The following is a 22847-nucleotide window of genomic DNA, read 5'->3' as shown; positions in this document are numbered from 1 at the left end:
AAATGCTTACATTTGCATCCAAACTCCCACAGAGCCACATTCAAGCCCCTCATCTAAAAAAAGACTGCACTGGTCTGCATGCATACATCTAACCTCTCTGCAAAATTCCCCCTGCTTGCACCCTCTGAACACTGTCAGCTCAAATTACACTCTGCAAGCTACAAACGTCAACTGGACTAGTTCGTATTTGAGCTACTAGCTCCACAAAGCACTTTCTCACTGGGATCCCAGTATTGGGCAGCACGCATCTCCTCTTGTCTTTCCACCAGTATTCCCATTCCAGCAGCAAAGAGATGGCGGGACAGGGGTGATGGAAATCCAACATCCATGCCCTGCAGATGGTTTCAGTCCTGACACATGGATGCTGCTAGATGAAGCCAAGTGTGAGCAGTACCTGAGGGTCTTTCACCCTTGCCTGTCTCCTCCTACTTCCCCAGCTCTGCTCGTCTTCCAAAGCCCAGTGCAATACGACAGGGAGAGAGAGGAGCAGGACATTTACAGTGGAGAAAACAACGTAAATTAAAACCAAGATAAAGATTGGACACCCTCTGGCAGACTCCATCCCAGTCAAGTACACAAGTTTGCTCTTCTCTTCAACAGTAATACTTTCTTTTGGATAGGAGGGTAAACGGAAAGTTTATGAAGGAATGTCTGCCTAGGTACACAGGTAAATTCAAGCCTTTCAAAGTAAGAGAAGAGGGTACAGAAAGCATCCTGCATAGCTAGTGTCCTGTAGCATACTGGAGACATACAACTGTTGATCACTCCACTGGATGCAAGTCATAATGACTGCCATTACAGAGAACATCACATAACTGAATTACCATGCACTGTTTTTGAGAGCTGTACTAAATGTCTGATACTTAAACATATTTAAGAAGGAAAGTATTTAAGAAATATTGGAATATTTAGGGAAAACAGTTTTCTGTAAATACAATGAATCTGCATCATTTGAATCTGCATCATTTGACTAATGAAACCCCTTTAACTTCTGAAACCTGGTGTCTTTTAACAGCAGTACTGGTATTGCTGGTTTTGTAAAAAGAGCCCCCGAGTTACCCAGAAATACACAGAGGCAGCAAATAGAGCAGGACCGCCGGCAAAGGAAAAGACGTTGAGAGACACATCTGTAGTACAGACTCCAAACGCAACACTGCTTTAGTTAGGACAAAATTGCTGAAGCGATTCAAAGAACAGCAGCTCACATATACAGCTATTTTGCACATTATATCAGTATTTTCAGCAAGACTCAAATAACCATGAGAAGTCCCAATGCTGTCATATTCTGGGATACCAAGAAAAGCAGCAGATCTTCCTTCTGTTTAATTAAACATTTCATTAGAAATACTATTGTATTTACATACAAATAGTCAACAAACCAAAAAAGTGCAAGAATACAGCTGTGTTGTGAATACAAGCCAAGAATGATTACCTTGGTTTTACTTTGTTTTCTTCACGTCAGCTTAATAACTTAATTAGCTTTACTCACAGTGTTAAATACTCTCAGATTTAGACATTAAATCAGCCTGTTGTGCATTCAGAGCAGTAGATGTGTTTTCTTCACTCTGTTAATTGGATGCTTCTTTCCAGTGCAGCAAAGGGACACCAAAATAATCACCGTGTTTACTAGACTAGCTACAGAGGTTAAAACAAATGCCACCATGCCACACTTGTTTGTTTTTAAAATTGGATGTAATCTGTTTCTTGCAATCACAAACACATACACAAGCCTTGTGAGAAACATCATCTAAAACCAAGGGTCATAATGCATTGGTCCTAAAAATCTTTATTTCACGTTTGTGTAAATCTGGGTTTTCACGCTCCAAAGTCATAAGTGCCTTGGAAAATGTAAAGCTCCTGCTTGCAGAGAAGGGAGAAGGAGTGGGCCTTCTCTTTCCAGTGAAGACTGCTCCACAGCCAACAGGAGCCAGTGATAACACTGATACTTGCTAGACTTAGGCTTTCTATTGGAACAATCGCTTTTTTAGAACTTGGAAGCTATTTTAAGGAAAAAAGCTCACCATTTTCTCTCTAGCATCTCCTCAATGTAAGATACGTGAATCCTTGTCTGCAACTGGCTCAGAACAGCTTGATTACTCATAAAATGCTAGATTTTACCTTCACCTTGGTATGAGCCAGATGGTAGAAAGCCATTTTGTACATTTTTTATTACTGTCACATTATAAAATACTGAGGATTTATTTTTCTTTGTACCCTCCATCTCAGCTCAGGTTAACCTATTAAAAAATGAGGCAATTGGCCAGAAAACTGAAGGCCGAAAACTTCAGTACATCAAATAGTCTAACACAGAGGCTCTGTATGTTTTATTTTTCATCTGTGACTTGTACTTCTTTTTCCCAGATAGTGCTGGTTATATAAACGACATTTTATAAATACAGAAAGAAAAAAGAACCACCTCACCTGGAATAACAATCAAACCCAGGAAGCAAAAGGAAAAAGATCTTCTGTTGATCTGAAGTTAGTTAAATGTTTTACAGCCTAGACTGTGAATGAAATCTAACACTGGACTTCTTCCAGACTAACCTGTGAATTCTCACACCAAACAACATACCTTCAGGAGTCCACTTCTACACATTATTTTGCTAAGCCGCAGCTCCATGTAGCTTTTCACTCGTGGCACAATACTTGGGGACAGAAGCGTTTTAATACTGTAAATGCAGGTGTGTTAAATTCCATAAAGGAAATTAAGCAGGTCTGATGCTCATGAGACTGATCTGGCATTCTCACGAGGCACTAAGAAGGTTACAACACAGTAAACTTCATGTTGCTACATCTCCTTTTCTTTCCCAACACCACTGTATGTCTCATCCAAGACCCATGGTCAGTCTCTCTGCTCTTAAACATTTATATAAGAAATTGTGAAAACAGATTGATCTCAATCTGCCTTTTTTCTTTATCCATTTCAGAGAAGTGCTAACAGAAGTTGTAACTAACACCAATCACGCTAGCATTTCTCATGAGGTGTTTGCTCAAAAAGTTCCTCCAGGCAATCTTTCCCCTCTTCAAAGGGATTATTTCTGTAACGTTTAAAAGTTGGTTTATATAGAACATTATTTGTCTCACTTACAGGAAACTAGATCATTACATTGTATTTAAGGAGCTGGTGGGCAGCCTGGGGGGTGGTCTCTATGCTCCTCACAGCTTAAGGACAGAAACACACAAATTACTCTAATAGATATAGGGCCATGGGATGCAGGCTTTCCATTGCTCCCCATCCTTTACATATTTAGTACTATTTCAAGGCGGAAACAGTCATCCCTCCCAAGTAAAGGAGGCCTGTCATTTTGCCTTTGCTTATGGGAAGAAAGGAAAACTTAAGTTTGAAGCAACAGATACTACACAAAGACGGAGGGACAAGGGGCAGGCGAGTAGTCCTAAAACAGAGCTGAAACCTATGGATTAGGTGAGAAAAGACGACATTGCTGACCCATGATACAAGAAGATCCATATGAGTTCCCCACTGTGTTCTGGCAAATGCACATATAGTGACTTACTAAAGCATGATCTCATTACTTAAATCACAGCCTTGTGTCTGTTTTCTAATACCCGCATGACCAAATCATTACACTAATGCTCGGTTCATGTCAGTAGGCTTCCAAAATACATGACTGTGTCTATGAAAGTCCTTAGCACTCTTCAATTCCTTGTAGTCATTATTCAAGAGTTAAAAGCATTTGCTTTTTCTTGGAGACACTGCAATTACTCACTCACAGCAGAAGCTTTTTGTGGGTAGCTGCACAGGATTTTGATGGGGTTTATTCTGCTGGCCAAGCAGTAACAGAGAAAGCTTTTGTTAGCTCAAATTTTGTGCTGCAAGTCTGCTGAAAAGGATGTCCCTCCAGCATTAGAAGTTAATTTAGCTGCTTCTGTTACCATTCAACCCTTGGCCTCTGTTCTACGGTTGTCAATACAAATACCACACGTGATGACCATTCTCATAAACTTGTTCTGTATGAAGGGATTTGAAATGTCTGGCTCAGCCTGTCAGGGAACACATGGCAACCCAAAGGTTCTAATAACCAAGACACTGAGGAAGGGTTTTTTTTGTCCACAGTGTCTATGTTACTTAGCACATCTTCACCATTTTGCTGCATTTAAACTTGCATAGGATTCAGGTCATGTTTCATATGATGAGCCTAAGCTCACACAGAAGAGCATTTATGCAGTTCAGTTGAACGCAGCTGAAATTAGTGGATTTTTACAAATGCTGCTAAAAATTTTTCTAGAACCAGTCCTCAGTTACTACAGTAACAACATTAAATAATCCCCTTAGCAATATGCAAGGAAATAAGCAAGCATACCTAGGGTTTTTTTTAAATAGGGACCTTAACTATGGCCTACACAAGATAACACAGCAGCAATTGAACTTTTCCACATCTGAAGTGCTTTCTTAATAGCATACACTACTACACACAATAGAAGCTACCTGCAGCAACTCCATGTTATGAGTTGATCAATTGTCACTGAAATTGATCAGTCAGGCTTGAAAACACAACACTCATACCTATTAATTATCTCAAGTGTTTGCCCTTAGACAAGACAAACTTCTCCAATAACGTCTGCTGCCCACATTAATGGAGTGCAAAAAAAAATATTTACTTTTATAATGATTAAGGCTTCGCATATGTTTGAAACTATTAAATATACTTAAAGATTAATTTGGAGATTGAGATCCACAGAATTTCACCTTATACCCTCACACACGCTGTGTTGCAGTATTCACATTAGTTGCTTTACTCTACTGTTAAAACAGCTATTAAGCAAAGAAAACCAGAGAGAAACACCTAGAGCAGACCATTGCTATCCAACTGAATATGACAAAAGGCATTGCACTGTATTAGAGCTGATAATACAAAACCACTGGCATGATTAGGACTTCAGATCAGCAGTCTTTCAGGCATGAAGGTAGTAGTAAGAAGACAATCAATGACAACAATCACATCGCAATATCAGGCATATTTTTTAACCAGCAGCAGCCTGACACTGTCCTCACTCCTCTCCACACAACTTCATTAACCTGTTAAATATACGTTCATTAGCATCCACCAGAAACGCACTTTTCATCTGGCAGGCAACAGAGAAAAGCAGAGAGTATCTCCCCTCTCCTCCGTGTTCCAAACCATGTCAATTGGCACGAGCCACAAATGGAGAGGAAAGGAGGGAGGGAAAGATAGTGCAAGCATAAAAACAAATACAAGACCAAAGACAGTTACAGACTGGGCAGCCCCAGCACCACAGAAAAGCAGTTTTATACTGTGTAGCGGTCTCCTACACCTGGAAGTATTGCTCATCCATGAAATGCAGTGAAGCATACTAAGGGTTTAACTCTACTTCAGAGTAAACAAGCTTTTACAAATAAGCTAGTTCCCTGGACCCACAAAGCAAAAGGTGGGGGTAGTTCTCTGAAAATTTGGACTAAGCAGATGCACTGGCCACCAAGAACTGAAATTAAGCTGTTGGCTAGTTTACATCTTATTAGAGCACCTATCTCTTTCGATCTAACAGCAGCTGTTGGCTGATTCCAACTATACACATAGTTCATACAACAGATGGTAGCATACTTGAGCGCTTTAACTCAGAATGCACACATGGGTCAACAGTGCTAGCATTTTCAATCAATGCTACGACGCATTTTTGCTTTGTTCTGTTATAAAAATATTTACTAAAACTGATTTCCCAGTTCGGACTGATTAAAGATACAGAAGTCTGAAAACATGTATTTGTTGTTCCCCAATTTTTTTTTTTAAACCTTCATTTAAGGTGTGTTAGACATCCTTCCATTCCACTGAAAACATGTATTTGTTGTTCCCAAATGGCTTTGGAGGAGGACCTGGGGCTGTACTGTCTTCCACATAAACAGGCAGACTCAGGTGGCATCATCTTTTCTTTACTGTCCTGACTTTCTGAGTTTGGTTATAACAACAAAAAGTTGCAGTGGAATACACAAGTCCAAATACCATGAAAGGTTCACATTTCCCACCTACAACACTGTCTCAGCTCAGGGCATTTTGAAATTCAGTCACTGGACTGGTCTTCTGAAGCCTAAAAGGAGATAGGCACATTGTCAAATTTGCACAGCATCTAGGCCCGCTGTTGTGTTTTTTTGTTTTGTGGCAGGCGGATGTCAAAATGCATCAAAGAGGATGATTGTGGAAAATATTTACAAACTTCTAGTTTTAGTTCAAACTGAAGATCTACTCAGGCAGCTAGTGGAAATGCTGGGGACAGTGGGAGTAGGACTAGCCATTTAATCTGTTATTTTCCAAGTCATCAAATGGTATGGAGACACTGAACCACGTCAGAAAGCAACTACTGTACAGCTGGCCCTTTATGAATGCTATAGATACTGGGGGGGGCAGTTATTTCACCAGCCAATGTATTCGGAGGCAAACGAAAACCCAGGGGAAGCCAGGGTCAGAGCTGGATCTGAAGAGAGAGAACAGCAGTAGTGGGAGAAGGACAAAGACTGCACCTGAGAGCTGTTTTGAAAATTCATTCAAGTTCAGGGAGAATGAAAAGCTACAAGCCCTCAGGAATTAAGTATGCACAGATTTAAATGAATTGGTACAACAGCAGGATAGTAGTTTGTCTGTGACTGTACAGGTAACATCTACAATTACACACCTGCTACATACAAAGCTGACTGAGACACCGAGTACTCCCTGCATTGCACTGAAACCTAAAAAACCATCTTCATGGGGGAAGTGAGTTTCCAACAGCATAATCTGGGGGAAAGCACCAAGCAAGAATTGCATGATTTTTAGTACAGAATTCATAACCTTGCACAGTATTTAACATGACAGTTAATGCTGGAGGAGAACTTTAAGACTCTTACTGGGTCAAACCCAAGGCCTCCACAGTTTTTCAAAGGAACCAAACAAAGAACAATTACTAAAAATTCAAGTTCACCTTTTCAGTCTGAAAGAAGAAAAGGGGATTAAAGTTGGAACTGATCATGAAGTTGAGCACCTCAGTGACTAACCTTGTGGCTATTTGTCTCAGGCTAAGGACGGAAATTCAGTCCTCTGAATTTGAGAAACCTTTTCCAAGCAACAGAATAATGGCATTAGAAACATCCTGGTTTCAAATAAACTTAGCCTAATCTCTTTTGTACAAAATTCCCATAGGTATCCAGTGATCAAAGTGTATTACACCTTTAATAGCACTGACACAAGTCATTGCAGTAAAAAAAAAAAAAATCATCTCCACAAATAAGTTGCTGAAACCTGCATCAATAAATGACTTAAAAACTTACAAAGGCACACAGGTATTAGAAACCGCAGAACTTTGTACTGTATGTGAAAGCTAAGATCCGTCCTTCAATAACCATCCCTGTATTCCAGAAATCTCACTGCTTGAGTTGCAAAAGCTTAAACGCATGCACTTGAGGAGCCATTCCCAAAAAACCCATAAAAGAGGCCCAAAACAGTCTGGGGGCTTTCACTTCACTTTCTACACGGAACAACCACCACTGTAGCTGTTCACTATACGCAAAGGACTAGGATGTAGATTGCTTTGCCTGTTGCCAGGCAAGGTCACATCTGTTTCTGTCTCACAGAAAAAAAAACCATGAGATTCTGCTACTCACATCAGACAAGACATAACTCTTCTCGCCTCATCTGAAACTCAATCAGTGCTAGAGTTAAGAAGTTAATTTTCAGTTTAAAACTCAAGAGACTTTATGTTCAGTGAATGGAGATCAAGAATGATCAGAAAGAAAAAAAATGCACTCACCGTAAATAGAAAAGAATGTTACAGAGGCTTCTCCTCCTTCAACAAAGCATTTCAGGCAACGGGAAACATCATTACACCAAGAACACTTGCCTAACCCAAAATCTGTTTCTAGTTTGCACGACTTGCAACACTGCAATGAGCAGTACCTTACTTTAGTGAGCTTATAAAAAGTCAAAAGCCATGAAGGGAAAGAAAATAAAGGGGAGATCACATTCCAGACTGCCGAATGGCAACAGGATAGCAAGACCAATCAGGCCACAACTGCAGTGAGCTCACTACGAGCCAACTGCTCTGCTGCAATCTGCAGTGCAAGTTTACCCAACAACAAGCCCTCCATCAGCAGAAACTATCATCAGAAGTGGCATAAAGTCAGGCACAAGGCCATTCAGACATCTGAAAAATGGGCCACTATTTCTTACCTACTTCTTTTTTTTTTTTTTAGACAAAGTTCAGCAACCCCAGCTGGAAACCTTTTATCAGGACTGCTCCAGAGCATGCTACTGTCTCGGGCAGTCATTGGCAGCTGACTGCCTTTGCAGAATACCATGTCATTTGACTTTTTAAAAACCTTCATCTAAGGTGTGTTGGACATCCTTCCATTCCACTGCATTCATGTGAACTGTTTAAACTGTGCTTTCTGATGGATTTTTTGTGAAGGCCTTTTATTTGTTTGGGCTTTAAGTTCCATGTTCACGACTCTCAAAAAAAAATGTGTCCAATAGCCAACAGAAAGCCTTGCTGGTAAATCCTTCCATTACTGGCACACATCACTACTGATCTCAAGAAAATCCTATATCCTTTCATCCAGCATATTGAGTTTCTAGTGAAATTCCTGAGAAACACGGTTTCTCTATCAACCCCCCACATTTCTTGTGACACCTGATAATTGTCTTTGATTAATTTTTCCCTTACAACTTGCAATAGGTTTTAAGTAACTCAGTATTTCAAAGCACTGCTCCTGCACAGGTGAGGGTTCACCCAGTAGCACATGTCCATCCCAAGACTGTTTCTGTTTCCTGGACTAATAGCAAGTGTTTTGCCTACAAATGAAAAAAAACCAAATAGTATCACCAGTGGTCTGGACACTCCTTGCTGTTTTCACATCATAATCCCTTAATTTGCTCCATGAAAGGTGGAGTTTTGAGCAAGACCCAAGTAGACAATTGTGCGGAGACTTGGTGCTTCACATCTTCCCCTGCGCAAGATCAAGGGAGCTGCTCTTACAAGCTGAAACAGTATCTACTGAGAAGCTGTTTTGCTTGCTATGCTGCTCTTCAGTATTTACTTAAAAGCTGGTTCTTGCAGCTTTCTGAAGACAATGACCAGAGTCAAGTCAGAGGACTCTGATCTCCCTTACTGAAAATCCTCTAGGGAACAAGGAGAGATGGCCATTTCTTGTGATGCAGTTCTAAAGTGCATGTACAATTAGGTTTTTTCCGTCCACTCAGAAACATTATCCATTCCCTTTTAGCTTGTAAAAAAGCATGATGCTCAATCTTCAATCATATTCAAAACTAATACTGAAAGATTTCCCCTACTGACAGGCTAAGTTTCAAATTATATAATTACCATATTAATTTCTATTTAACACATTCATTAAAAGGTTTATTTTAATTTAAAAATGCAACTGAAATTTGTCGTGTTTCCTATTAATGCCATTAAATGGATTTTTCTGTCAATGAAATTTTTACACAAATTGAATTAAGTGGGAAGCACATATTTTGCCGGAAAGCAATACTGCAAAATACATTCTGATTGTATATCAGAGACAGTCTTTCCCTTCCAGACAAACAGTGACCTTTCAATTAAAGACCAATTCAAATTCCACATTTAAGATTCACTCTGTAGCATTCAAATTTGCTGTCCCCTCCCATGGTTTGTCTAAGGTCCTGTGAGCCACTGAATACCAAACAGTTAAGAGCTTAACAAGATCTTGAGGATAAACACTGCACACCAAAATGTACAGGATGGGATATAAACTGAGATATCAGATCATCATCTGCTAAATGCTGATTTCTTTCAGCTGCCCACATTTCAAGCTTGGATAACTGACCTTCAGATCTAGCATAATACTATAGCTTTCTAAAGCACAACGGGCTGTCACGAGTAAGGTGACTTACCAAGACAGTAAAAAGAATTAACAAGGCAGAATCCAGTATCACTTCCAAAAAGTAAAAATTACACAGAATTATCAGAAATCAGATTTTACTTCTTCACGTGGCTTGCTCATTTATTTGTTAGGTTTTTTGTCTGCTGGATACCCGCATCTTCAGTAAACAGAAATGCCATCTTTGCCAGATCCCCAGAGACATTTCAAGGATATCAGAGCAAAAGATAGCTGCTATTCTTACTGGTAAAACATTACAAGGGAAAGATTCTTGTGTTTAATGATGATAAAGAATCAGTGACAATTCACTGACCTTGACTATAAGAATAACAGCTGTGTACTGCTATTTCTTTTGTTCTTCACTAGCTCTGTGTGCCTTGCAGGCATCTGACACAGGTTGCCAGAGACATTTTCCCCACATTCACACTGATAGTTAATGACTTTTAAATTTAATAGTCTGACACCAGGGAGATGTACACATATTGACTGAAGCGTATGTGGTAGCTAGCTATATTACTAGCAGGAAATGAGCATGCTTCAGGGATTCCAAAGCTTTTGCTGATATTTTAGACACATGATCTTTTAGACACAAGATGTTATTTATTTTCTTTACTCCCATCATACATAGTCTCTTGCAGGATAAAGTCTGACAGATAATAATACTTTTCTGAAATCCAGCTCCATCTCTTTCAAAACCGCAAACATCATGTCATGATTTCTGGTACAGACTCGACAGAACCCAAGCCCAAATGTTAAGCAGACTGATGAATGGAGTTAAATCCAATTGGCAGCCAGTCACAAGCGGTGTCCCCCAAGGCTCAGTATTGGGGCTACTCTTGTTTAATATCTTTACCAACTGTCTGGATGAAGCAATTGAGTGCTCCCTTAGTAAGTTTGCAGATGACACCAAGTTGGGAGGGAGTGTCGATCTGCTCAAGAGTAGGAAGGCTCTGCAGAGGGATCTGGACAGGCTGGATCAATGGGCTGAAGCCATCTGTATGAGGTTCAACAAGGCCAAATGCTGGGTCCTGCACTTGGGTCACAACAACCCCATGCAACACTACAGGCCTGGGGAGGAGTGGCTGGAAAGATGCCCAGCAGAAAAAGGACCTGGGGTGTTGGTCGACAGTTGGCTGAACATGAGCCAGCAGTGTGCCCAGTTGGCCAAGAAAGCCAACGGCATCCTGGCTTGTCTCAGAAACAGTGTGGCCAGCAGGAGTAGGGAGGTGATTCTGCCCCTGTACTCAGCACTGGTGAGGCTGCACCTCGAGTACTGTGTTCAGTTTTGGGCCCCTCACTACAAGAAGGACATTGAGGTGCTGGAGCGCGTCCAAAGAAGGGCAACGAGGCTGGTGAGGGGTCTAGAGAACAAGTCTTACAAGAAGCTGTTGTTTGTTTAGTCTGGAGAAGAGGAGGCTGAGGTATAGATCTTATCGCTCTCTACAACTACCTGAAAGGAGGTTGTACTGAGGCGGGTGTTGGTTTCCTCTCCCAAGTAACCAGTGATAGGACAAGAGGAAATGGCCTCAGGTTGCCTCAGGGAAGGTTCAGATTGCATATTAGGAAAAATTTCTTTACTGAAAGAGTGGTCAAGCATTGGAACAGGCTGCCAAGGGAAGTGGTGGAGTTACCGTCTCTAGAGGTGTTCAAAAAACGTGTAGATATGGCACTTCAGGACACAGTTTAGCAGGCATGGTGGTATTGGGTTGACGGTTGGACTTGATGATCTTAGAGGTCTTTTCCAACCTTAATGATTCTATGATTCTATAGTACTCAGGACACCTGCTGAATTCACACCAGTAGCCGAATTCCTCTTTTCTCTAATTCACTTAAAGGCTATGAACATAAAACTCACTGGCTTGTCTTGCTCTCTCCTGCTATAGTTCTTCCACCTTCTATAAATATATATATATACACACAAGGTGTGCAACTGGACCATTACTCAGGACGAGTAATGACAGAATCACAGAATGTTCGGGGTTGGAAGGGACCTCTGTGGGTCATCTAGTCCAACCCCCCTGCTGAAGCAGGAAATACAGATCCAATATTACATGGCTAATATAATAATACAACAAATACTGCTTGCCATTCCCTAATGTTATCCCTATGCACTAAAAATTCATGGTATGAGTGGAGTTCTTTACTGTAGCTCTCCACAGCAAGAACAACAGGGTTCCCAAAAGTCACAGCGATTTTCCTGTCAAAGTTAATGCAGCAAACCCGTCAATGTAGTTAAACGGGGAAAAAAACATTTCTGTACATAGAACCTGGGACATATTTCAGGAACTGACACTTGTGCAGTTTGCTTCAGAAACATTCCAAAGCTACACCAAGGTGAGCTATTGACTGATCCTAATCTGGACAGGCCCATTTGTTTTTGAAACCTATTGGCACATTTGAAGTTACACCTCTGTTGGCAGTTCTCGCACCCCCTCCCCCCCTCCCCTTTGTATCTCTAGGTGACTTTATGAACTTCCTTGAGACTGAAGTGGAAAACTCAAACTAAACTTTAGTTATTGAATCAACTGCTACTTAACCTGTCAAAGGTATCAGAAGATCAGAATCACCACCTCCATTTCACAAAAGGGAAGCAGCAACATCAGTAGGACCTTCTGAAGTCATCCCAGAGGTCACTGGCAGACAGACCAGATGATAATTTGGGCTTCATAGTGCTGTACTAAGCTCCATGCAATACAGCATTGTGTCACCTCTCAAAAAACAATGAAGTCCTTGCATGCAAGCATACTGGCAGATGTCAAGTGCTAGGTAGCAGAGTTGTGTCCTGGCAACCCAGGCTCTGGTCCATAAATACTTTTATTTTGATGGCTGTTTTTTACACTCTTGATTAACAAAATACATATAGTGAAAGATACATTTGATTTCCCACAAACTACTAGCTATTTCATATTCAAAGTAGTCATCCTAACATATAATTTGTAAATATTCAGTGTGTTATTTGATTAACCTATGCTATCTGGGATAATTTTAAGGGCAAACAGCTACCACGGCTGTGGCTTGTAAATTAACTTGTACAAGAACCTTCTTTGGGAATAGCTACCTCAAGACTGAATGGTTTTCTTAACATGTACTACAATGCAAGCTGTAAAGCTTGACAAAGTGTCATGATCTGTTCCATACAGGACGCTAGATTAGACTGGCTTTACATCTCTGAGAACTCCCTGTGAAATTCCACATAACGGTACACCATCAAAAATTTAGTAGGCATAAAAAACAGGAGCGCGGTTATATTTGAATATCTGCACAGAGGTAATTCGCAGATGTCAGAGCTTTTTCTGAACGCACAAGCATCTAGGAAATGATTAACACATAGGATTATCATACTCCTGTAAGTGCTAGCTCAAGATGTCTCTTAACTTCTTATTACAGAGGCTCAGGCATGCTCTGACCTGAGAGGCAGCATAATTTGCTCTTATAGCAATCTAGAGACAGGTGGCCCTAAAGCATGCTGGCGAAAAATCTAAATAAATAGGAAAATAGATGAGCATTAAGGAGCAGTAAATCACTACAACAGAACCAGGCAGCAGACAGCAGTCTTTTCCACATTATAAATGGCAATGTATTCAGGCTACAGTATTACAGGATTTCCTATTTGGGAAGACAGGAAGCAGGGATACTCCACATTTTAAACGGCAGAAAAATAAGCAGTACCTGTTCAAATACAGCTTATTCATCTGCCTCTATCAAGTCCATTTGACTGACTTTTGCTACTTGAACGTCACATACACTGCACTGTCATTAAAATGCTGCAGTGAGAAAACCTGACCTGGAAAATGAAGTTTTAGAAACAAGCCTTGATGGGGAAACCACACTAACTGCCAAGACCTGACTCGGTTTTGTGTTCAGTGTAATCAAAATCCCAAGTTGTATTGAGTCAATGACAGAGATGGAGAGGTTTGTTACTTGGAACACCAGACAATTCTCTGCTTGCATTAACTTATTTTCCTCCCTCACCTCCCATCCTATCTCCTCCTTTCACTTACCAAGGGCTTGGTTTCATCTTCATCTTTGAAATAGTAAAGATGGTCACCCTTGAGAACAAACCAGCGTGTGTGCCAGGTCTTGACAAAGCCTCCTTGCTTCCGCAGCCACCCACACTTAATGGCACTGTGCCGCCCTTGGCTCGGCAGAGAAGTCTCTGCAGAGCCACCATGTTCTTCCATACTGGGACTGGGCAGCTCTCCTGTTGAGAAAACAAGAGGAAAAGGTAAAATAATTAGATTATTATACAGACAGTTACTTGCTCCTTTCAACACAGCTGGAAAAGAAACACACCGTGACCACAGCTGTGTGCTAGAAAAGCATTTACCATCTGCCTGATTATTCTCACACTAGCATCCCATCAGCTGAGAGAATATTACTTGCCTATCAAAGACAACAGTAATAATGAACTGAGTTGCTAAAAAGCAGGCTAAAAACAAAAGATTTGTTCAAGTACAGTGTTAGATATTTTAACGAGCACTGAGGAAGTCACCAGCTCTTTCTTGAGATGGTTTCTGCTGGATTACCGGCAGTAACAAGGAATGAACTTGGAGTATGTGTTCAGACTAAGGAAAGCAGCATGCTTCTCACTACCAGACCTCCCCATTTAATATTTCCTGAGAAGCCTGGGGCTTTCAGGGAATATTAAAGAAGCCTCCACTTCTCTGAGGCTTAATATACTCCTTTAGAGAAGCAGGCGCTTTTTCTCCTTTTGTTTTACTTAAGTCTATTTAATGGAATGGTGACAGTAAATACAAGAATACAAGAAAACCTCATACAAGCAGTCCCCTGACTGAAGGGGGTGTGTGTCCAGCCATGCTTATTACAGACATTTTGCAAATCACGCACAATTTTGGCACGTCAACTCAAGGCACAAGAAGTGTGTCAAAACCAGAGCTGAGTTGTGAAATTAAAGTTGGCAAAGTTTCATGTGGCTTTTCAGCCTTGTTAAAACTATACTTTTTAACCATCTCTGGACAGTCACGAATCTTCCTGATGGATTTTGTACATACAATCATGCAGTCATGTGCTTAACCTTCATGGTCAAAAGACTCTTCCTGATCCCCTATTAAGTCTAGAGCTCAACAAACTTAGGATTTTGAGTCACAAGTTCTGATATTTTCAGTAGAAATACAAATCAAACTGACATGTACATGTGCCAAATAGTGTATACCTAAACAGAATAAAATGTGACTATAACCACAAACACAAAAAATTAATGGTGACATTTCACTGTCTGTAAGTGCTTGAAGAACAACACCTTTCTCTTCTTTCTAGACTACCACTGGCAGCCTTTCTTGCCTGGTCAGGAACTTGCACAGCTGTTAGAGCCTGGGAAAGCTGGCTTCACAGGTAATGTATTTATTGAGTCTAAACATCAGGGTGGGAAAAGAATAAAATTTTCTAGATATTGCAGGCTGGAGACATTTCTGACTAAGAATATCTAGACCAAAGCTTCCTGTTCTGACGTTGGCAAAGTAGATTGGTGAGTCCAAAGCTGGCTCTCCTGCTCCAGTCCCCTATACAGCAACAGTACTATTACTGAACAGAGTAACAGGCATCAGCATTGCAAAGGTTTGTGTTTAGCTTCTGAGGTAGATTAGAAACGGAGATACACATTCATTTGATAGACAAGACCATCCCTCTGACAATTAATACAAGTACTTTGCCTGGACAGCGTTACATCATTGTAAAATAAATTGCAATATAATCAAGCAAGAAGAAATAAATAGATAAATTGATTCCAGTCAGGAGTGCTTTTCAGACCATTTTTCCTTTGGCTCCTTTCTTCCTACCATTCACGCTTATCCTTCTTTGAAACAACTTCTCCAGCTGCGGTCTCTGCTGTACATTTACACCTTTAGTTTTTAATGCCCACACACAGTCTGTTGTCACATCCCTGCTTTGGGCTGGATCCTGCAATCCAGTCTCTGTATTAAAACTCTTAACTGTGCCTGAGGTTCATGGGCCTCAACACTAGCACCGAGGTTTCATTGCAAAGTACAAATTGCAGGATCAAGACTTAAATCACTTGTTATTCTTCTCAGAAAAAGGAAAAGAAAGTACTTCTCCTAATTCTTTAGGGTTCACCTAGAGTCACCCAGAACACTGGTACTCTTACATTTACTTGAGCAAAGTGTCCCTGCACAACATACAACTGTGCCTGGCTCTCAGGAGAGCGGACAAAGATTTTTCTTTTGTTTTTTGTGTGCCTGAGGTCACAAATGCATCCTAACTAGAACAAACCAGCTGATAAACCCTCAGATCACGCTGACAGAGGGTTTCTGTGAGGCTTAGGTACCATCAGAGTATACACTCTGAAAACTGTAGCTATGGGGCTGTAGAGTGTATTAGACATTGTAGTGAGTTTCTTGCCTCCTTCCAATCTGGAGCTGCAAACGGAGGTTCAACTACCACTAGAAAAAATAACAGCTTGCTTTCTCAGGACCTTGTTCATAAACATGTGCTCACACTTCAAGGTAGTTTGAGCTCTTGTAATATTCTTCATTCACTTTGCACTGTAATAATTACGAATGCAATAAAGCAGTGGTCAAGCAGCCTCTGAAACCCCTACAGCTTTATCCCTGGATGCCCAAACTCTCTCACTTGTTACCTTAGCTCTTCAGGAGGCGGAAGACAGGTTAAGTGAAATTATTTGCCATAAGTAATGATCAGGTAATCTCCAAAAACTGATCCATACACTTCAATCTCTGATCCATACAATACAAAAACTTATCCGTACAGTACAATCTCCAAAATCTCATCCATACACAGGAGGCTTTATTAAACTAACATGTACTCTACCTCTGCTTATCAGTGTGTGTGGTGAAAACGTGTCAGGAATGACTTATCTGTGCTATATGAGATCATTCTCTCCAAAACGAAATGTACCCAACTCATAATTGCCATTTTTGAATAGGAGCAGAAATCTCTTGGATGCTGCTGGTTTTGGGCTAGGCCAAAGGAGATGCCAAGAAGCAGCCCTCCAACTCCCATCCTTAGAAAGTGAACTAGCAAGTATTTAAGGAAAGCATTGTAAACAGCAGGTAAGTTATTGCAACCAAAAAAAAGGAAGGAACGAAATCACCACCTATAGGCTACCCCCTGCTCCTTGCTGCACAACCACAGAAAATCATGGCTCTCAGCTTCTGCTAAGCTGATGTTTATCTCTGCTGCTTGGGCCAGCCTCAAAGGAAGAGTTTAGATACAGCAACTGTGTGTATCACTGCAGTGTTAAGGACACGAGGTCCCTTCTACACTTGGACCACAAACAAGAATACAAATATCAAAGTCAACAGCAATTAACTACTTGTATGAAAGGCTATTTTTAATTTCATTCTACAAAGTCACATTTCACTGGTGTTGACACCAGTGAACAAACTAAGTATTTGGACTTTAGCTAGCCAGGGAAAATGTTAATGGATCTACATCTCTTCATCTGGTAAAATTTATATCTTAAACTATTTCCGCAATACTAAAACAAATGACGTGTAGGAGAGATGACATTCTAGTGCTCCCACGTTCTCACAGGCAGGTGTAAGATCTCCTTTAAATAAGCAGTGCCGAGTTTCAGCATCTGTGCAGGGAGAGGAACGACTCTCACACATTGATGCAATGCACAGTCGATTCCCTTTATTGCTCCGCTTGCGTGGTTATATACATTTTTCCATATCTGTACACACGATCACGCTTATTCCGATAGGCTACACACATAAATCATGCGCTGTTCATGCACCCCATATTCTCTTATGATTGGTAACTATGCATTAGCGCTAATAGCAACAGACCGCCTCCATGTCCTTGAACACATCTTGTTTTTGCTAACCCACATCATGTGCGCTATCAGAACTTTCTCAATTGTTATGAATAACTGCCCTTTCCAGCGGCCTGTTCAGTTATGTTAACTGTTTTGCTTAAGCGGCCTAGTCATGCTAACTCTCAAGCTACATCAACCCCAACAAAGCAGTATATCCTTGGACATTTTCTCTACAAAATAGCTGTATTATTTCATTTATTAGTGATTTAATTCTCTTCAGCAGTTGAAATTTCAGCCACCTAACTGATTTTTGTTAAGAGAAATTGTATTTAGTCGTGAGATTAAATTTATTTGTTGTTTTCCATCTCTCCTTCCCTTTCAGAATCTGCCTACTGCAAACCAGACTCGGAATCAGAAATTCCAGCAGCTGGCTCACTTTCACTGGTTGTTTTTACAGTTGTTTCAACACCAAGATCACAGAAATAAATTGCAAAAATATCAGGGTGCTGGCACTGAAGCAGAAAACAGCAAGGTGCAAACAGTATGTAAATAAAACATGACAAAGTGTGGAATTACATCAACATATGCCAAGTCCTCTCGCTCTCAAGACAAGGCAGAAGGTCATGCATTCTCAAGCACTAAATGAGCATATTGCTAAAGCCCGTCTTCTGAATGGGAAATACAACTTGTACTTGCTGCCAGAGTCAACTCTATTGACTTGGCCAACCTCCAGTTTAGGTAATGACCAGAACTGAACAAATGCTACATGGTCTATTCGTTTGGGGCTAGCTGTGGGCTAACTCACCTGGGCTTGTCTGGACATTGGGAGTGCAAAGTAACCAAAATGAGAAATGTTCCCGGACGCACTGGCTCTACATCAACATCCTCTGGTCCATGAAGCCCATGACCATCTACCACTGCTGGCCCAAATTCAACCTTTTTCTGTTCCCATAAGGGCACCTGCCTCTCTCACTAGTCTGTCTAGAAGCCAAATAACTGCACTTGGGTTCTCCTCACGAATGCGGAAGGGCTGTGCTGGCGCCATGCACAGAAAGCAGAGACGGGTTTCTCCTTAGCTACCATTCACTCGATACTTGAAATACAGAATTGGGCAGCTGCCCCAGATCCCAGCACTTTGCCAGGAAATAGTGAGAATGTCATTGAAGCACAGCAAATTCAGTTACAGTGAATAGTCACAGGACTGCACCAAGACAACCCATTTGGCAAGAAACCCTGATGGTTTGCGGTATGTTTTTATTGTCACAGGAATTTCTCACGGCCAAGGTAGCACATTTCAAGCATGCAAAACTTCATCAGCGTTCCCTTCCAGCATCCCTTCTTCATCATTGTTGTTGCTCAGATGCTGTAGCAGATCCTTTGCAGTTCCATGTCAGCCTGGCACAAAATCAATACAGATGAGAAGCCACCAAAGCACCAGTCCCAGAACCATACTCCTCTAGCCTGTCACAAGGTCTAATCCTTTTGCTCTGCCAAAAGGGCAAGAAATGCAACACTGCACAGTGATGGCTTCTTCATGTCAGACATATTAACAGATACCCAGTAAAAGGCTGCAATTTTGCAGAAATGATTAACTTGGTCACTGATGAACACATCTGCCGAATATATATACACACACATATACACGTGCAAAATTCATAAATATCTTTGTGGCATTACAGTTCCACATAAAATTAGGTTACTTCAATTACTGCAACACTTATATGAAGAGAAACAACTCATTTTGCAACTGATGTCTAATTCTGGGTTCCTTCCTACTTATTTCCCATGAGCCACATACGGCATAATGTCCTGAGTTTGGCCAGGACAGGGTTAATTTTCACCGGATGCCAGGAAAGGGGCACAGCCAGGGGGTGGGGGCTGACCCCACCTGGCCAAGCAGAGCCCGGTATTCCATACCATGTGCTGTCATGCTGGGTTCCGGTGGGGGGGGGGCGGCGCGGCTTGGGGGACTCACTCACGGCTTGGGAGGGCGCGGTGCCGGTCCTGTTCGGGAGAGTGGCTGTCTGGTTTGTGCGGTTCGTTGTGTTTTCTCCTTATCTGTATCGTTGTTGTTGTTGTTTCCCTCTGTTTGCTATTCTGTTAAACTGCCCTTATGCCAACCCACCAGTTTCTGCCTGTTTCTTTTCATTGTCATGCGCACCGCGGCGGGGGGGAGGGGCAGCCGCGTGGAGCTTTTGTTGCCAGCGGCAGCCGAAACCAAAACATTTAAATTGGCACCCAACGTGGGGCAGGGATAACGGAGCAGTGTGTGTTAAAACAGCTTTCTTAAATTTTGTTAAATTCGGTTATACGCGTATTTCTGTGTTAAATAGTCGCCAGTTAAAAATGTTTCTGACTTTGATAAAGTGGCTCTGCTATGTAAATCCGTATTTGCACTATGTGTTCATCGCCATGCTGTTCATCATGGCTGGGAAAAGGACCAGGATAGTGATTTTCCTCTACTGTACGATATCGACTTATCATACGATAATATCACTGTGCATGAAATTAGGCTTGTATTTGCATGCGGCACTACGATCATTTCCGTACCTTGGACCCCATGTCTTAGAATTTGTTAATAATCAAACCCAATCTGTGGGGAAAACCAAAGGGGATACCTCCCCCCACTCTTCCCCCCTCCCCCCCCCCCCCCCCCCCCCCCCCCCCCCCCCCCGCCTCCCTCAGACTGGTCCTAACGGCTTTTGAGAATTTCGAGTACCAGTGGGATGCTCAGGCCAGCACTCTCCTTTTGTTCTCCCTCCTGAATGGGTTGCAGGTTTTGTTTAGGGCTAAACAAGTCGTTAAGAACATCGTGCAGAGACCTGCCCCGGGGCTGGATAGCTTTGAGTGGCTGGGTGTGTGGGACAGCATGGGCAAGTACCTAGGGCAGTGGGCACCTCCGGTGTTTATTAAACTCACCCCTGAACAAGTGCAGGATCCAGACAAACTAGTAAAATATCTGCAAAAAGTGTGCTGCCACGCTGGGAACTCCAGAGAGACACAGATCACCGCAATGTGCTGGAGTCTGGCCCACACCTACCCAGCCCTGTTCAACCTGATTCAGTGCCCTAAAGGGGAAAGAGGGAGAAAGGAAGCGGCAGGCACTGGGACTGGCAATGCCCCCCCAGCTGGCCCTGCAGCCCCTCCAGCCCAGCAGGCAGTCACAGCCCCCCCCCCGACCGGCATCACGCATGCTGCAGCCACAGCTGCAGGGTCTGCCTCGGTTTCCCTGGCAGACACAGCAGCTCCTCCAGACCCAGCTCCAGCCCCAGGCATCGTGGCTGAGCCCAATGACCAACCTCTGCTGGTAGCAGTCGCCCCTGTAAAACTAAAGAAAGACACAAAGAGAGCAGATTGCTCCGGGAGGGATGACGATGAGCCAGGGTCATCGCGGGAGATAGAGACAGAGGTCATCACCCAGTCCCTGTCCCTGAGCGAGCTGCGGGACATGCGGAAAGATTTCAGCTGCCACCCAGGTGAGCACATTGTCACCTGGCTGCTGCGGTGCTGGGATCATGGGGCCAGCAGCTTGGAATTAGAGGGCAAGGAAGCCAAGCAGCTGGGATCCCTGGCCAGGGATGGGGGCACTGACAAGGCCATTGGGAAGAAGGAACAAGTCCTCAGCCTCTGGAGGAGACTTCTGTCAGGCGTGAGGGAGAGATACCCCTTCAGTGACGATTATGTATGTTATCCTGGCAAGTGGACCAATATGGAAAGGGGTATTCAGTACTTGAGGGAATTAGCTGTGCGGGAGATGGTTTATAATGAACCAGATGATGACCAGTTACCCACAGACCCAGACGAACTCCAGTGCTCACAATCCATGTGGAGGAAGTTTGTGCGGAGGGCATCATCCTCATATGCCAACTCACTGGCAGTAGCAGACTGGAGAGAAGAGGCACCAAAGGTGGATGAGGTGGCTGTCCGACTCCGGCAATATGAGGAAAGTCTCTCTTCCTCCGTTGTCTCAGCTGTGGAGAAACTGGCCCGGGAGGTGCGGCAAATCAAAGAGAACATGTCCTACTCCCCACCTGTACGGGCCAGTGTCTCAGCTATTAGGGGCAAGCGTTTCTCTGCTCAGGAGAGGGAATACAGAGGCTATACACCCCAGGGCACCCTGTGGTTTTACCTGCGTGACCACGGAGAGGACATGAGGAAGTGGGATGGAAAACCCACCTCAAGTCTAGAGGCACGAGTGCGTGAGTTACGAGGTAAAACAATCACCAAAGGGGATTCTCTTAGGAAAAATGCTGCTCCAGTTTCCAGCAGCCAGCTCTCCAGACCAGGTAGACAGTTTGACCTTGATTCCGATCCTCTGGAGGGGACCTCCAAGTCATTTTTACAGCAGGTGAGCAGCAAATTCTCTGACCAGGATTAGAGGGGCCCTGCCTCCAGCCAGGTGGAGGAAAGGGACAACCGTGTTTATTGGACGGTGTGGATTCGGTGGCCTGGCACGTCAGATCCACAAGAGTATAAAGCTCTAGTGGACACTGGTGCACAGTGTACTTTAATGCCATCAGAGTTCAAAGGGTCAGAGTCCGTTTGCATTTCTGGAGTGACAGGGGGGTCCCAAGAGCTGAGTGTATTGGAGGCTGAAGTGAGCCTCACTGGGCAGGAGTGGCAGAAGCACCCCATTGTAACTGGCCCCGAGGCTCCGTGCATCCTTGGGATAGACTATCTTAGGAGAGGGTATTTCAAGGACCCAAAGGGGTATCGGTGGGCTTTTGGCATAGCGGCTGTGGAGACGGAAGAAATTAAACAGCTGTCCATTTTGCCTGGTCTCTCGGAGGATCCTTCCGTTGTGGGGTTGCTGAGGGTGGAAGAACAACAAGTGCCAATCGCGACCACAACGGTGCACCGGCGACAGTATCGTACCAACCAAGACTCCCTTCTCCCCATTCATCAGCTGATCCGCCAGCTGGAGAGTCAAGGAGCGATCAGCAAAACTCGCTCACCCTTTAATAGTCCCATATGGCCAGTGAGAAAACCTACTGGAGAGTGGAGACTGACAATAGACTACCGTGGCCTGAATGAAGTCATACCACTGCTGAGTGCTGCCGTGCCAGACATGTTAGAACTTCAATATCAGCTGGAGTCAAAGGCAGCCAAGTGGTACGCTACAATTGACATCGCTAATGCATTCTTCTCCATCCCTTTGGCAGCAGAGTGCAGGCTACAGTTTGCTTTCACCTGGAGGGGCATCCAGTACACCTGGAATCGACTGCCCCA

At 42.8% G+C, this 22847-nt stretch overlaps 1 protein-coding gene across 3 annotated transcripts in view; it reads right to left on the bottom strand.

The window, feature by feature from the left end:
- The window catches only part of ARHGAP24 (Rho GTPase activating protein 24), a 259532-nt gene that overhangs the window by 203384 nt on the left and 33301 nt on the right, over positions 1-22847 (bottom strand). For all 3 annotated transcript variants that reach the window (XM_075421196.1, XM_075421197.1, XM_075421195.1), the window contains exon 2: positions 13864-14063. In XM_075421196.1, the coding sequence (XP_075277311.1) occupies positions 13864-14043 (180 nt within the window). In that variant the 5' untranslated portion in view covers positions 14044-14063. The remainder of the gene's footprint in view (positions 1-13863; positions 14064-22847) is intronic.

Source organism: Opisthocomus hoazin, chromosome 5, assembly GCF_030867145.1.
Source record: "Opisthocomus hoazin isolate bOpiHoa1 chromosome 5, bOpiHoa1.hap1, whole genome shotgun sequence".
In the NCBI taxonomy this organism is placed as follows: domain Eukaryota; kingdom Metazoa; phylum Chordata; class Aves; order Opisthocomiformes; family Opisthocomidae; genus Opisthocomus; species Opisthocomus hoazin.
The sequence above is the reverse complement of the archived record's forward strand: the minus strand, read 5'-3'. Positions and strand labels throughout refer to the sequence as shown.